The 15,876-nt window shown below is 61.2% G+C and overlaps 1 protein-coding gene across 2 annotated transcripts in view; it reads left to right on the top strand.

Annotated features, from left to right (window-relative positions):
- Window positions 1-15,876, top strand: part of LRP1 (LDL receptor related protein 1) — a 74,388-nt gene that overhangs the window by 15,252 nt on the left and 43,260 nt on the right. For both annotated transcript variants that reach the window (XM_027727335.2, XM_027727334.2), the window contains exons 3-6: window positions 3,887-4,024; window positions 5,679-5,798; window positions 6,380-6,508; window positions 6,732-6,995. In XM_027727335.2, the coding sequence (XP_027583136.1) occupies window positions 3,887-4,024; window positions 5,679-5,798; window positions 6,380-6,508; window positions 6,732-6,995 (651 nt within the window). The remainder of the gene's footprint in view (window positions 1-3,886; window positions 4,025-5,678; window positions 5,799-6,379; window positions 6,509-6,731; window positions 6,996-15,876) is intronic.

Below are 15,876 nucleotides of genomic sequence, written 5' to 3'. Positions count from 1 at the left end.
CGAAATGGAGGGACCCGAGGCAGGAGGAGTTGGGGGCCAGGCAGTGGCACCCCCTCCTCGGTGCCACAGCACCCTCCTTCCCGAGGGCAGGAGGTCTCTGGAGTCCTGGGGAGCAGCTGGGGAAGCGATGCCGCTCTCCCGGGTGTGTTTTGGGATTGGGATGCTGGATGGGGTTTGCTGGTCCGAGCTGTTGGAGCCCCTTGGACGCGGATGGCCCCGGCACGGGGGGTGCTCCCACCTCGGCTGGGGCAGTGGTGTCTCTCCAGAAGCAAACAGGGAGCTGGGATGGCAGGGACGGGAATGGAGGGGCTGTGTCTGCACAGGGGGGCGAGTTAGAGCTGTGCTGACTCCGGGGGCTCCGCAGGGATGTGCCGGGACCTCTGCTCCGGCTGGGCTGGAGAAGGAACCACCTGTCCCTGTGTCCCACTTTCTCCCTCTGCCCGATTCCGGGTCACAGGGCAGCCACTGCTGGGGACCAGCAGAATCCCCTGGTCCCCTGTCCCAGGGATGCCTCCTGGATTCCCACTTCACACCGTGCTTGGCAGAACCGTCTCCTCCTGAGCAGTTTCTGGTTCGGCTCCGGGTTTATTTGTTCCTTAAGGCAAAATGATGCAACGGGCCCCTCTGTGGGAGGGCTGGGGGGCTGGGATGGGCTGGCTGGCTCCAGTCAATCAGCAGCCCTGGAAAATTACAGCGGGAGGACTCGGGGGCTGGAAGGAATCTGTCCTGATTGACGTGTTCCACTCTCTGCGCACGTCCCTGCTCGATCCATGTGGACAGGGGATGGGAGAACGGACCCCTTGGATGCTCTTCCCTCTTTCCCTTCTTCCTCTCTCTTCCCTGTGGCTGGTGGGGGCCCTGCTGCTGGGAGCAGTGTCCGGTGCTGTGGATGCACCTCGTGTCCATCTGTGCAGGGATCGTGGGTGTTGGAGGACTCTTGGGTTTGGTCCGAGCTCCCCTGAGGGTTCATTCCTGAGGGACACAGAATGACCTGCTGACCCTGAGCCCCTTGGAACGTGCTTGACACTTCCAGGACAGGGAAGTGGGAGCCTCTGCGAGGCTCAGACCGAAGCCTGGCATCTCCTCTCTCCTCACCATGTGGGCTGAGCCCACGTGTGGGACCAAATCCACGAGTTTCCATCACCGTCACAGACCCTAAACTTCAGACTCACTCAGTCCTCAGCCGTTCCCTCCCCGGGGAGTTTGGCCTCCCTGAGGGGCTCTGCTCACTGTTCCCAAGTTCCTGCTCTTCACCCCAAGACAGTGGGAGGGAGCCAGGGGGAGGCTGTGCCCCCCAGGACGTGGAGATCGGGGTCACCCCGCTGTGCTGGTGCCCGTCTGTGCCGTTCCCGTGGGCAGGGGGATGTGGGGAGTCTCCTGCCTGCTCCTGCCCGGGCTCGTTCCCGCCGAGCCCGACCTGTCAGCACATGCCCCCGGTATCTCCGGGATTGCCAGGCCGGCTTTTCTCACGCCACTCCGGCACCGGGGCTTCCAGCAGCCTCTCATCCCCCTTATCTCCCTGGCAGGGAGAGAATGACTTTTATTGCTCCCATTTAATCCGGGGCTGAGCCGGGGCTGCGGCTCCCGCGGCTGCTCCGCCCGTCCCTCGGTGCCGGGAGGTTTGCGTGGCACCCACGTGCTCCCGGGGGAGCCTCTTGAAACGCCCTCAGGTACCTGTCAGGTTTTCCTCCCTGGGAATCCTTTGAAGTATTCCCTGGCTTTGCTCACGTGCTCCCTGTCCCTCCCCAGCCCGGTGCTGTGCTCGTGCCGGTGCCGGCGCCTCGCGCGCGGTTCTTGCCCGGCCGGTCAGCTTCTTGCTGCACGGAAAACACTTGGACAGGAGCCTCCATCCTGCTGGAAATCAAAGGAGATGAGGGGCTCTGAGGAAGGAATTTGCCACGGCTGAGCTGTGGCTGGCAGCTGGTTGGTCCATCCATCGACCTGAGGGTTCAGGAGACCTCGGGTCCCTCGTCTTGCCGTGCTGGGTCTGCCCTTGGCGTGGTCCTGTGGGAGTTTGGGTGTGAGCCCCTGGGCAGCAGCAGGACCCTCACTGCTGCCATCCCTGGGCATCCTGGTGGGACAGGCAGGGCCATCCGGCTCCTGCCCCTCCAGCCTCTCCCCTCACCCCCCACGTCTGCCTCTCTCTGGGCTGTTGCCAAATCAGCTGCAGGAGGAAGAGTTGCTTTTCTTCTTTCCTCCTTTTTTTTTTTTCCGGGTGGTTTTTCGAGGTTAAACATTCCTGCCTAATTCGGCTCCTTGGGGTGTACCACAAGCTTGTCACATGTAATAAATTGGCTCATTTATTAGCACCAACACAGTCAAAAGCAAACAAAGTGGCTTGTGGATTAATCCTGCCCTGTTTGGGATAAGTGGTTTGATCCAGGCTCTTTGCAGGGAATAATGGACACGGCAGAGCAGCTCTGACTGATGAACTGGGTGCTTCATTTCAGCCCCTTCATTCTTTTGGTCCATATATTGATATTACTTAATTATTCTGTAATTTGCAATTACTGGGGGCCCACCCTCTGTGAAAAACAAATCTGGGCAGTGGCACCCAGTAGGAAATTCTCCCGGGAGTCGTCTGCTGGGTGCCCTGGGGCTTGGAAAGGGGGGAATCCCCCATCCTCAGTGGGTGTGACAGAGCCTGGGTGTCCTGAGCTCCGTATCTGCCATCCTGGAGGAGCCCCTGGTCCCAGTGCCCAGTTGGTTAACTGGAGGCATACTGGGATGTGTTTGAGGCTCAGAGGAGCCATCTGGCATCTGGAGCCCGTTAGATTCCCATTTTTTTTGCACCTCTTGTGCAGGCAGGGGCAGGTGTGTGTCGCTGCACAGGACGGGCAGAGGGATGGGGGCAGGTTTTGGCTGGGATGGGTTTGTGTGTTCGGGGGGTTCACAAACCCTGGGGTTTGTGGTCCCCTTTCCACAGCTCCACGTGCTGCCGGGGGCCGTGGGCTCCTGCTGGAGCCACAGCTGCTGGGAGCCCAAGGATCAGGGTGGGGGTCAGGGTGGGGGTCCCATCCTGGGTCACTCGGTGGTGACGCTGAGCCCGCGCTGGCCGGAGCCGTGCGGTGTGAGGATGTGCCGGCACACGGAGCTCTGTGTGTGATGTAACACTCCTCTCCAAGGAGAGTCGGAGCTTATTTAGGACAAACCCCGCTGTCAGAGCCTCCGATGAAGGTGACTGGGCTAAAACGGGACCATGCCTGGACACGGTGCCCGGCGTGTGCTGTGCCCTTCCCGGCGCTCACGGGCGCGAAGGACGGGGGGCCCGCGGGGACCCGTGGAGCTATTTCTGCCACTGTCCCCACTGCCAGCCCTGCTGACAGGAGAGTGAGGCACAAACAGCCCCTGGCTCCCCAGAAAATGGGATTTCAGTGTTTTGGCTGGGCAGAGGTGTGTTGTGGCTCCAGTGAAATGCTGCGTGTTCGGCCCTGACACAGAACGTGGGTCTGGGACAGGGAGGGGAGGAGACCCTGTGGAGGGGGCCGGGATTCACAGGGGCTGTGCCAGGGCTCGCTGTTTGTGTCTCACCCCCTGCAGCCACCTCCAGCCCGGTGTGAAGCCGTGCTGGACCCTGCAGGAGCTTTTCCTGGGGTTTCAGGCCGTTAATCGATTTTTGGTGTGTGTTTGTTGTTTGTCTCCATGCTTTGCTTCTTTCCAGAGGAGCTTAAAAATAAAACCTGGCTTCCTTTGTAATTTTTCCAGTTAATAATGGAGATTAAGTCTCCTTGTGCTGGGTTTGGAACGGCCCCCCACGAACCTGCCTGTGCCATGGCCTCGGGACAAGGAACGTGTTGGCACCGAGGGGGGTGTGGGGGCTGCGGGGCCTGTGCTGACCCCTGTGCTGACCCCTGTGCTGACCCCTGTGCCCTTTGGTGTCCTGCAGGTCCCCAGAGCAAAGTGTCCCGCTGCCAACCCAACGAGCACAACTGCCTGGGCACCGAGCTCTGCATCCACATGAGCAAACTCTGCAATGGGCTCCACGACTGCTTCGACGGCTCCGACGAGGGGCCGCACTGCCGGGGTAGGTCTGGGGGTCCCGGGGGGCTGCGGGGAGGGGGGGCTGCCCCACGGGATGCTCCCCATGGGGTGGGAGCGACGAGGTCCCCGTCTGTCCCTGCTCTCTGTGGCTGGGTGTGAGCCCCACCACGCTCGGCGCAGCACTGGCCGCTCTCAGATCCCGAGATTATCCAGAGCCGCTTGGAAGTGAAATGCCCATCATTCCTGAGCCCACAGCCATGAAATAGCTGCATTGTCTCCTGGCTTTAAAAGCTCCAGGCCTGGGGTTCTGGTCCAGATAAGAGATACCACTGTGGTTTTTTCCTAATTTCCAGGAGCTTTGTCCCCCCTCCTGGCCTGTCCCCGTGGCTAATCCTGCTGGAAAACTCCCTAAACCAGCGTGCTGCTGCGCAGATTAGTCGCTCAGAAATGCGTGTCCCGGGCTGACCCCGAGCTCTGAAGCCTCTTTGCTCCCCAACCCTTCCCTGCCTCGGGCAGGGGGCTCCTGCCCCACTGCGCTGGGACCCCCCGGCCCCGAGGGGCTTCCTCCTGGGACGCAGCTCCTCTCCCCTCCTCCGCTCCCCCTGGAGAGCCCGGGGCAGCTCCCGCAGCTGCGCCGGAGCCCACAATTAATATTTCAGTAATGGCTCTCGTTAGCCAAGCGGGATCTGGTTTTCCCGGCCGGCCCCGGGCAGCTGCTGCTCCCGGCTCCGGGCACCTGGAGCTCGCAGGTTTGGGCACGTTGGGGCCGTCGGCCCTCGCTGGTGCTTGAGCCGGATGCAGAGTCCCCCCTGCCATGGCCGGTGCCGCCCCAGGGAGGCATTTCCTCCCCCAGGGAGGCATCTCCTCCCCCAGGGAGGCATTTCTTCACAGGCCCCGGCCTGCCTTCGCCCCAGGCTTGGGCAGGGGAGCTGTCACCCCAAACTGTCACCTCCAACTGTCCCCCTGAGCTGTCACCCCAAACTGTCACCCCAAACTGTCCCCCTGAGCCATCAACCTGAGCTGTCACCCCAAACTGTCCCCCTGAGCCGTCCCCCTGAGCTGTCACCCCAAACTGTCCCCCTGAGCTGTCACCTAAAGCCATCAGGCTGAACTGTCACCCAAAGGCGTTGCCCCAAACTGTCACCCCGAGCTGACACCCCCGTTCACGCCCCAGCTGCTGGAGCCTCGTGCCGCCCCGTCTTGCTCCCTGCAGAGAGTTGGGGCCCCTCTGCTGCCCTTGCAGACATCCCAGGGGTGGCAGTGCCAGCAGAGCCCCCGTGCTGAACCCCCCCATCGCCCACTGAGCTCTCAAGTGACTGGGTCAGGCAGGGCGAGGAGGGGAGGGGAGCCCCAGGCTCTCCAGTGCATCTTGTGTCCCCCAGGATTCCCTGGAGCTCCGTCCCACACCACTCTCCTGCACAAGGAGTGCCAGGTCTTGGCCACCACTGAAGTGGCTTGAAGTCAGCAGTGCCAGGGTACAGTGGGGGCTGCTCAGACCCCCCCATATGGCCTCCCTCCCTCTGGGGAGGGTCTCAGTCCCTCTGTCCCCACTGAGGAGCTGGGAGCACCATGGAGGCCCCCAGCAAAGCCTGGGGTGGTGTCTTGGGGTCCCCTTCAGCCAGAAGTCGGGTCCTGGGTGTCCATCCTGTTCCTGCCCCGGTGACATCCTCCCTCCTCCCTCTCCCCTGTCTCTGCAGAACAACTGGCCAACTGCTCAGCTCTGGGCTGTCAGCACCACTGTGCCCCAACGCTGGCCGGCCCCGTCTGCTACTGCAACCACTCCTTCCAGCTGGCCGAGGACCGGAGGAGCTGCAGAGGTGGGGCTGGGCCGGGCAGAGCCCTCACCCCATTCCTGGTGACTTTGGGTCCTCTGGGATGTGCTGGACTGTGGTGTCTCCATCCCTTTCATGTCCCCCTGCAGAAGTGGAAGGGGCTGTTCCTGGTTCTGTCAGAGCTCTGGGGCAGGAGCTCTGGGGGATGCATCGTTTTTATCTGCCAGAAGAATGGCTGAGCTGGGGGTTTGGGAGCTGCAGATTAGAGGGATTTGGAGTGGGAATGGAGGTGCAGAGCTGGGGGGAGGCTCAGTGGGTAACGAGGCCGTGAGGAGGCTCAGTGGCCAGGCAGGGCTTGTCCTGCTGGAGCTGATGCTGGAGCAGAGAGTTGGGGGCTGCCTGTCCTGTCATGGGGTGGCCTTGGGTGTGGGGGTCCCTTCAGTTCCTCAGGAGGCCAATTTGAGGGTCCCTTCAATTGCTTGTAAGACAAATGTGAGGGTCTTGAGAATCGTCCCCTCCTCTGCAGCTCCACCTTGGAGAAAATGGGGAAGCCTCATTCCACCTTCAGGCAGCCAAGGAGGGGGGTTTGCTGGTCCAAACCTCGGGGTCTTTCCTGTCTTTTCCAGACTTTGACGAATGCACCGTGTACGGGACCTGCAGCCAGACGTGCACCAACACAGAGGGCTCCTACACCTGCAGCTGTGTCGAGGGGTATCTCCTGCAGCCAGACAACAGATCCTGCAAAGCCAAGAACGGTGAGACCCCTGGCAGGAGGAGCGTGGTGCTTCGGGGCAGCTCTGCAGGCCGTGGCCCTGCTCTGGGCTCTCCGTGTCGGGCTCTTCCCAGAGGAGGGTCCTGCACCGCCTCCTCCTCGCCTGTGCCACGGGGGTGTTTCGGCCGGATCACAAGGGCTGGGCTGCAGGCTGGTGTGGGGTTCGGGTGCTCTGCCGTGACCCCCCTTCTCCCCCCCTTCCCCAGAGCCTGTGGATCGCCCTCCCGTGCTGCTCATCGCCAACTCCCAGAACATCCTGGCCACGTACCTGAGCGGGGCCCCCGTGCCCAACATCACCCCCACCAGTGCCAAGCAGACCACGGCCATGGACTTCAACTACGTGGAGGACACGGTGTGCTGGGTCCACGTGGGCGACAGTGCCTCCCAGACCGTCCTCAAATGCGCCAAGATCCCCAACCTGAAGGGCTTTGTGGAGGAACGCTCCATCAACATCTCCCTGAGTCTGCACCGTGAGTGGTCGCTCCCCTCGGGATCCTGCTCCTGCTCCCCCACCCCCGTCTCCTTGTGATGCCTGAGTGTCCCCAGACTGCCGTGGGTGAGATTGGGAAGGAGGCAGCTTCTCACAGAGCCAGGAACTGGCCTTCCCTTTTATTATTTCTAGCAAGTTTTGTGGTTTCTTTGTGTGAGGATCTGAGGGAAAGGGGTGCAGGGAGGAGCGGAGCCGGTACCTGTGCAGCAGGTTTGGGGATGGCGGTTTTTGCTTCGTCGTTTGGTCCCACCCCAAAAAGCGACCGAGTTCCACCCCAAAAAGTGACTGAGAACAAACTCCCAACCCAAAGGTGCCTCTGTGGGCACCGTGTGAGTCACTGAGTGGCCGGTGGCACTTCCCTTCCGCTCGTGGCTCCGTGGCCGGAACGAGTGTGGTTACAGCTCCGTCTCCCGTTCGGGCTCGCTGCTCCCAGTTCCACAGGCAGAACGGGAAGGAGAGTCACTGACTGGGATTTCGGTGCTCTCTAGGTCAGGCCCACGAGAGCCTCTGCCTGGGGAGGGATCCCTGTGGGCTTCCAGCACCTTCCTTGCCAGTGCAGAGTAGCGGGACTGGCGGGGACGTGGATGAACCGATCTCTGCGAACGAGGGAAGGTCCCGGGGGGATCCCGGGGCCGAGGGCATTTCTCTGCCAAGGGCACAAGGCTGGATCCCGGGAATCCCGGGGGTCCTGGGGGTCCTGGGGGTCCCGGGGGCTGCATGTGGCTGGGCTGAGCCGGCTGTGGCTGCCACGGGGGTGTGTGCACGGTTAATTTAAGCTCGCCCTGTGTATTTTTAGGGCAGTGTGTATTTTTAGGGAGAGGCCTCACCCTTTGCTCTCGGAGGCGATAGCGTGGAATCGGGCAGGCCAGGGCTCAGCTCCCCGCTCCCCTCCCGGGATTTAGGGAGGTCTCTGCTTTTGGTGCCCCTCCAGCTCCTCTCTGAAGCCTCCCTCGGGGTGAGGCTGGTTCCTCGGCACAAAGGGGGTGGAGAAATGAATTCCCCCGCTGCTGAGTCCAGTGCTGGGCACTGGGATGAGGAGATAATGTCACTCTCAGGCAGGACACTGGAGAGACCCGTGAATCCAATTAGTGGTTTCCCTCTTTCTTTGCTTCTTTATGGCATTATCTGCTCCCAGCAGGAATGGGGCCTCCCTGGTGCCTGCTGCTAATGGGGCTTGAGCTGGCATCTGATGGGGGGAGATTGATGCTGAGGGGCTGGAAAGCAGCAGCTCCAGCTGCCAGGGGAGGTGTGGGATGTGCGGCGGCTCCGATCGCTCCCCTGCCTCCCCGCCCCGCTCCCTTCCTGCAGAGATTAGTGTCACTTGTGCTGTGGGAGTTGTGTTAAATGGAGGCTGTTAACAGGCCTTGGCATGACCTGCTGTACCCGGAGCTTTGCTGTTCCCCTGGTCCTTACACTCCCAAACCCTTTTGCTCTCGGCAGGCTCGAGAGCTCCGGCACTTCTGCCGCTCCCTCGGTTCCCACGTCGCTGCCTGTGGACATTTGTCACAGGCACTGATTTTCTCAGTTGATCTGAGCTGGCTGGTTCCCTACCCCCAGGGCTTTTTCCAGGGCCACACTAAAAATCAGAGGCTGGTAAAGCCTTCCATCCATTTCTCTTACAAAAAAAATCCCACTTCACGTTGGAATTGGATTAGTTCTCTCACCAGTCAGAATGGGCTGGGGAGACTCTGGGCACCTCCAGGGGATGTGTGGGGCTTGGTGCCAGTGGCCAGAGCAGGTGGGCAACACGGCCCCTCACGGGGCAGGGGTCCAAGCTGTTCCCATCCCTGCAGGGACCTTGGAAGTGGCACCTTCCTGCCAGCCCCGGGAGCCCGGCGTCCCTCCGTGCTCGGCCCGTGAGGAGGATGAGGCACGAGCGATGGCACGGGGAGGGCTTGTCCTTCCTGCCAGTGCTGAATTGTAACAAGGGGAACTTGTCTCATCCTTCCTCCCATCCCAATCTCCCTCTCCTCCGCTCCCTGTGACAATCCAGTACTGTTCCTGTCCGGGAGGATCCTGGCAGGCATCGCGCGTCCGCTCGCGCTCAAGGACGGAGGCACGTGGATGCTGAGGCTGCATCCCTCGGCTCTGGTGGCTGCTCCAACCACTTGGAGCATCAGGACGGGGACAGGGGTTTGCCATGGACCCCCTGTCAGCCCCGAGCCCCTCTGGTGTGGGGCAGGGGCAGGATGTGCTCTGAAGCAACAGCCCGGGCCAGGGACGGGTCCCCGTGGACCCTCCGTGCTCGGTGGCTGATCCTTGAACTCCAGGGACTTTGTGATCCCGTGGGTTTTCTCAACCAGATTCCAGCCTCCACGTGTTTCCCCAGACAATGTCCTTGTTTGTTTGGAGTTGGGCTTCCAAGGAATTTCAAAGCCAAACAGTGCACTAAAAAATAATAATTAAAATCTGCTTCCGGGCTCTTGTGCTGCTGCATCCCGTGTCCCGGCTGGAGCTCTCTGCTCCCCCAGCTCTCCCGGCTGCCCAGCTTATCCTGCTGCTCGTGTCCCCTCATCCTGGGGCCCTTTGACAGGGATCACATCCTTGGGGAGCCCTGAGCTCAGCTGTGGACCCCGAGGCGGGGACAGCGAGGGAAGCAGCGCTCCGGTCTGTGGGGGGATTTGTGCCACCTCCCACTGGATTCATGTGCCCATTCCCACAGGTGCCACCAGGAGGTGGGGGAACGCCTGCCTGGAGCGTGCAGGGAGGGCAGGACCCTCCTTAGGAGGCCACTGTGAGCTGGCAGCAGCCCAACCCTTGGTCACTCTTGGCCTCGACAGCGGCGTTAAATCCCCGTCTCCGGCGCGGTGTGATCGGGTGACACTGGGATTCAGGGAAAGGCAGGAGTCCTTTGCTGGGACTGTGGAAAAATACTAGAGAACACGTGTCAGGAACCAGAGCCCTGGACTTCTCCGTGGCTCTCAGGGCAGCTCCTCTTCCCCTTCCCCTTCTCTTCACCTTCTCCTGCTCTTTCCTTTTCTTTTTCCCCTTTCCCGTGGCTTTTTGCGTGGTCAGAACCAGGAGCTCAGCGATGCCAGGGAATGCATTTATTGTGCTGGCAGGTCACTGGTGCTGGCACTGCTCCTTCCCAACCCTGGCACTGCTCCATCCCTGCCCCAGCAGCCCAGGTGCCCAGAGCTCCAGTTTTCTCCGTTTGCCCAGTTCTCCCCGTCGTGGAGCAGGTCCCCTGATGTCCCCGCAGTGCCAACCCCGCAGCTCCGTGGGGACTGTGGCTCCCAGGCAGGGATTCAGCAGCACAGGAGGAGTGTGGGGCTGCTGGGAACGGGCTGCAGAGGTGCCGTGATTTGTTGTTTCTCGGCTTAAGGTTTGTTGTTTTCCTTTATAAAAGGAGCCCCCGGGAAGGGGTTTGAAATATCGGGACATTTGATCCCGAGCGCGTTACGAACCCTGAACGCTGGCAGTCTGGCCACTGTTAAAGTGCCTTCCTGGGCAGCATCAATCCCAGCCCGCTCGTCTCGGGGGTGTTTTCATTGACTCCATCTCAGCCCTGTCACTGCTGGCCTGGCCCGGTGCCAGCGGGCAGAGGAGCTGTGGGCGCTGGGGCAGATTGATTTCAGGGCGATGCTGCTCTGCAGAGGAATCCGAGTACATTTCTTCCCCCACTTTGCATGGAAAGCTATTTTTCTTCCTTGCTGCCTCATCCTGGCCAAGAAAGAGGCTCCGACGTGAACTCACTTGGCAGGAGAGCAGGATGATTGGTAACTTCATCTCCTGGTTCCTCTCTGTTGGGGTTTTTTTAACTGTTTATGGCTGTTCTTGTTGCAGCAACACGGGAGAGCAGGCGCTGAGTGAGGGCAAGGGCTGGAGCTGTGTCCCTGTCTGGGTCCTCACACCAGCTCGTTGTGTCAGAGGGACGACACCACGATGATGATTTTAATCAGTCTGTTAACGAAGAGCCTGCTGGTCCCTGTTTGTTCTGGAGGCAGATCTGCCACTGAGACACTCTGGACCTCGCTGCAGCTCTGCCCAGCACCTCTGACTTCCATTACCTGGGGTTTCCCCTTGTAGAAGACAGGAATAAAGCCCCCAAGGGGACTGAGAGCCCCGGGCTGTGGTGGCAGGGTGAGGAAGGGTGTTCTTGGTTCCCCCACTCGTCCCTTCTGTCTCCCTGTGGCCACCCCTGAGGTGTCTCAGGAGCTGCATTCCCACCTCGTTGGAGACAAAAGGGTGACACTGATGTCCCGAGTCATCAGGATCCTCTTGTGCCCAGGGATGGGTTTGATTTCACATGGACAGGAGGGTGTCTGTCCCTGCACACGTCCGTGTGTCCGTCCCGGCCGAGCCCTGCGGGATCCTCTCTGCCCACACTGGCCCCATTTCTGCTTTCTCATCCCCCCGCCCCCAAATCACCCCAGTGACAGTCCTCGGGTTCCTGTCGAGCCTGTGTCTCTCTCCTCTCACCCAGAAGGAAGCCAAGTGCCCTGCCCCTCCCTCGGCCTCTGCGGAACATTTGTACCCGTGGAATGGTCTCATTAAGGCAGAGCAATTAGCGGTCCCTTGGCTGCCCTCCACGCAGCCCAGAGCTCGTTCCATCCCTGTTCCTGCTCTTCCCACCTCCGGTGCCTCTGCAGAGATGCTGCAGGGCTGAGCCAGGACACGGGGAGGGGGCAGCTCTGGGGTGTCCCCACCCTGGGGAGCTGAGGGCTGTGTCGGTGGGGTCTGGAAAGGTGCTGGTGGCCTCTCGGACACGGTTCCCCTTTGGATGCAGCCGTGGTGCTGTACCAGGGCTCCAAGGCATGGAGAGCGTGGGCTGACAGCCCAGAGCTCCCTGGAGAAGGACGATGCTCCAGCACCTTCCATCGGGGCTCTGCCCGTTCCCAAGGTGGGACGTCCCTCTGGGGGGGCTGCACAGCCCCAGGGGGGGTTGTGTTACCCCCAGGGGAATGTTTGGCTTGTGCAGGAATGTTGTGTGAGTGTGTGCAGAGCCACCGGGATCCGTCCCAGTGCCGAGTCAGACGCCCTGGACGTGGGCCACCGGCTTCCACCCAGCGGTTCCTCCTCGGAGTGAAATGTCTCAGCAGAGGGGGGTGAATTTATTTATTTTTGAGCCTGGTTTGCTGAGGGAACGAGGCCGACGTGACGGCGGTGGCCCTGCGTGGTGGTGTCCGTCCCCTCCGCCGTCCGGCTCGGGCACAAGGAGGTGGCTGTTCCTGGCAGAGGGGGGGCCGGGCCGGACCCTCGGGGGCACTGGGTGCCTGTCCGGCCGTCCGGCGCCCTTCGGGGCGGGAGTTTGTCTTCGTGCCCGTCCTGTTAACATACTTCTAATTAAGGAAAATTGTCCCCAGGAGCAGTGTTTACCCACGGAGCGCGGGGCCGTCACAGAGACGGTCTTGTTCTCCCGGGGAGAGGACGTCTGGGGAGGGAAGAGGCAGAAATTCCTCCAGATTATGGTATTATGTAAATGTATCAAACGGATCATTCCCTATAAAAAGGAAAGTAGGAAACCCATGTATTGGAGCGGCCCTGGGGACCGCATTCCTGACGAGCCTCCCTTCCTCCGCCGCCGGCCTTGCTGAGCCGAAACATTCGGCGACTTTTCCAAGCTGTTTTTCCGCCGGGGCCGCGTGTGCCGGCGGCTCGGGGGGCACGTGGGGCGCCCGCCCGGGTGTCTCGCTGGGTGGCGAGTTGGCCACGGCCCCCCCTGCCCCGTGGGGCGGGTTGTGCCAGGAGCAGGGGACGCTGCTCTCGGGGTGGGATCTCCGCGTCCGCCGCGGCACCGACGGGCAGCTCTGGGGTGTTGTCGCTTGGGTTGTGGCCCCCACGGTTCCCTCTCTGCCTCCCGAGGCAACTGGGGTTCGTGTCAGGGCTGATCCATTGTGGCTGGCTGGAGCAAGAACTGGGCTGTCGCTGCAGATGCTCTTGGACATAAATATTCTTTATTTATTCTTTATTATTCTTTATTTAAAAACCAACATGCAGATGTTGGCAGCGGAGCTCGGTCCAGCTCTGTTCTCCATCCCATGTGCTGGGGTGAGGGGGGGATGCTCCTCAGCAGAACAGGAACAAGGATTTGGTGTTGGGGTGAGGGGAAAATGCTCCTCGGCAGAACAGGAACAAGGATTTGATTTTGGGGTGAGGGGAAAATGCTCCTCAGCAGAACACATTTCGGGAAGAATTTCTGCATGGAAAGGGTGGTCAGGCATTGGCAGGGGCTGCCCAGGGAGATGGTGGAGTCCCCATCCCTGGAGGTGTCCAAGGAAGGCCTGGACGTGGCACTCAGTGCTCCAGGCTGGGTGATGAGTCGGGAATTGGGCACAGGTTGGACTCGGTGATCCTGGAGGGCTTTTCCAACCTCGCCGATCCTGGAATTCGGTGCTTTTTTTGATGTGCTGATTCCCGAGCTCGTTGCACCTCCACAGCTTTAGTGGGTTTCTCTTCTTCCTCGCTCAAGGGGCAGGAGCCCGGGGGAGCTGCGGGGTGGCTGCGTCCCCCTTGTGCCCCTCATCCCCCTCGTGCCCCTCGTCCCCCTCATCCCCCTCATCCCCCTCGTGCCCCTCATCCCCCTCATCCCCCTCATCCCCCTCATCCCCCTCGTCCCCCTCATCCCCCTCGTCCCCCTCGTGCCCCTCATCCCCCCGTGCCCCTCGCAGCTGTCTGGGGTCGGTGTCGAAATCCCTGGTTTAATCTGAGGGAAGATTGCGCGTTTCCTTCCTCCTCCTGTCAGGCCACAATTGATGTGTTTGCAGACTGCACAGCAACTGATTCATGCAGAGCAAAGTTATGTGCTGGGTCAGCAAAGCTCCTTCCCCAAAAAAAACCCCACAGCTCTGCAGTGCTCGACTGGGAGAGGGGTAAATCAGGTGCTCCGTGGGTCGGGCTCTGGGAGGGGGAACCTCTGGCTGCGGCTCCCGAGGGCAGCGTGGGGTCGATGACCCACTTGTGTCAAGGAGTTCTTTGGGTGGGATGTCTCACCTGGAGCCCTGCATCCAGCTCTGGGGGCCCAGCATAGGAAGGATGTGGCCAGAGGAGGCCACGGAGATGCTCTGAGGGCTGGAGCCCCTCTGATCTGGAGGCAGCTGGAGAAGGGAGGGCTCTGGGGAGACCTTAGAGCCCCTTCCAGTGCCTAAAGGAGCTCCAAGAGAGATGGAGAGGGACTTTGGACAAGGGCATGGAGTGCCGGGATGAGGGGGAATGGCTTCAAACTGCCAGAGGGCAGGGTTAGATGGGATGTTGGGAAGGAATTCCTCCCTGGGAGGGTGGGGAGGCCCTGGCACAGGTTGCCCAGAGAAGCTGTGGCTGCCCCATCCCTGGAAGTGCTCAAGGCCAGGCTGGACGAGATTTGGAGCAACCTGGGCTGGTGGGAGGTGTCCCTGCCCATGGCAGGGGGTGGAACTGGGTGATCTTTAAGATCCCCTCCGACCCAAACCATCCCGGGGTTCTGTGAAAGGGGAAGATCCGAGCTCAGTGTGACGCAGAGGATCTGGTGGCAGCTCCAGCTCGGTCAGGATCGGGCCGTGGTGGGTGTGAAACCAGGAAACATCTGTGCGGGTGGGTTTCAGGCTTTGCTGAATTTGCCGACCCGCCCGCGTTGAGCAACGCTGGTGACCTTGTGGGTGCTCCCTCCATCCCCCAACCCTGGTGACCTTGTGGGTGCTCCCTCCATCCCCCAACCTTGTGGGTGCTCCCTCCATCCCCCAACGCTGGTGACCTTGTGGGTGCTCCCTCCATCCCCCCTCCCTGCTGGGAAGGCCCCCTCACCCCCAGGGGGGCTGCCAGCGTGGACCCCCCCGGCCCCGCCGGCTTGTTTGGCTGCTTCTCCCGGGAAGAGCCTTGGAAGAGCCGACATCCCCCATTCTCTGCCCCCCACCAGCTCCTTTCCAAACACTCCCAAATAAATAAATCTTGGGAAATGAGTTCGGCATGTCGCAACCGCCCGCAACGCCCCGCCGGGGTTGAGCAAGGAGCAGGATTGACTCCAGGATGGGAACTGCTGGGGAGGAGGCACGGGGGCTGCGGGAGGAGGGGGTGGTCGCTGCCCCCAAATTCTTGCTCCCGTGGAAGTCGTGGCAGGACCCCTCCATGTCCAGGGACAGGGTCATCGCTGCTGGGTCCCCCCAGTTGGGTCCACGGTGTGTCTTGATGGTCATGGGTGGCCGTGGCACCTTCCCTGGGGGGATCTGGCACTCTGGCACTCTGCTCCTGGGGGTCCCAAGGGGGGAGAGTCTGTGCCCCCCACTCCTCCCCTCTGCCGAGATGGAGGGGGGGAGGTTTCTGCAGGCCAACACCGGGGGTTAAAAATAGACATTTGCTAAATTAGCTTCCACCGAAAGTTCAAGAGGAAATCCAGGTTTAGCTGAGGCTACAAGAAAGAGCTGAAAATAATAATAATAAAAATAATAATAACAAAAAGCGATTCCTGCGAAGGAGGGGGGAGGATGGTGAGCAGGGAGAGAAGGAGCAAAGCTGGAAAACAAAAGCCTTTGAGGAGGGTAATGCTTTCCAGCTGCAAAAATACAGCCCTGGAGAGGAGCAAGTGCTTGCGTCACCCCCAGCCCCCGGCCCTGTCCTGCTCGGAGCAGGGGCCGGGCCAGAGACCCCCGGGGGGCACCAGGACCCTTCTGGTCCCCGGGGGAGCTGTGGCAGGGAGGGTGTGAGGGCAGTGCAGGGCTGGAAGTCTGTGGCTTGTTTTGGCCGTTTTCCCTCCAGATTCCTCTTTGAGTGTTGGTGAACGTCCCCCCTTGGACGGGCTGGACTCAGCTCGGGCTCGGCAGGATGTGGCTGCCGAGGCAGGAGAGCGATGGGAAAGGGGTGATGGCGATGGCTGGGCCCCCTCCGGGAGGAGAACCCGGGGGTCCCCAGCCCTGGGTGGGGGGCGAGGGCCCCCGCGCCGTCCCCGCCGA

The sequence above is a fragment of the Pipra filicauda genome, unplaced genomic scaffold (genome assembly GCF_003945595.2).
Source record: "Pipra filicauda isolate LSUMZ 115617 unplaced genomic scaffold, ASM394559v2 scaffold640_size194452_pilon, whole genome shotgun sequence".
In the NCBI taxonomy this organism is placed as follows: domain Eukaryota; kingdom Metazoa; phylum Chordata; class Aves; order Passeriformes; family Pipridae; genus Pipra; species Pipra filicauda.
This window is presented reverse-complemented; position numbering and strand designations above follow the sequence as displayed.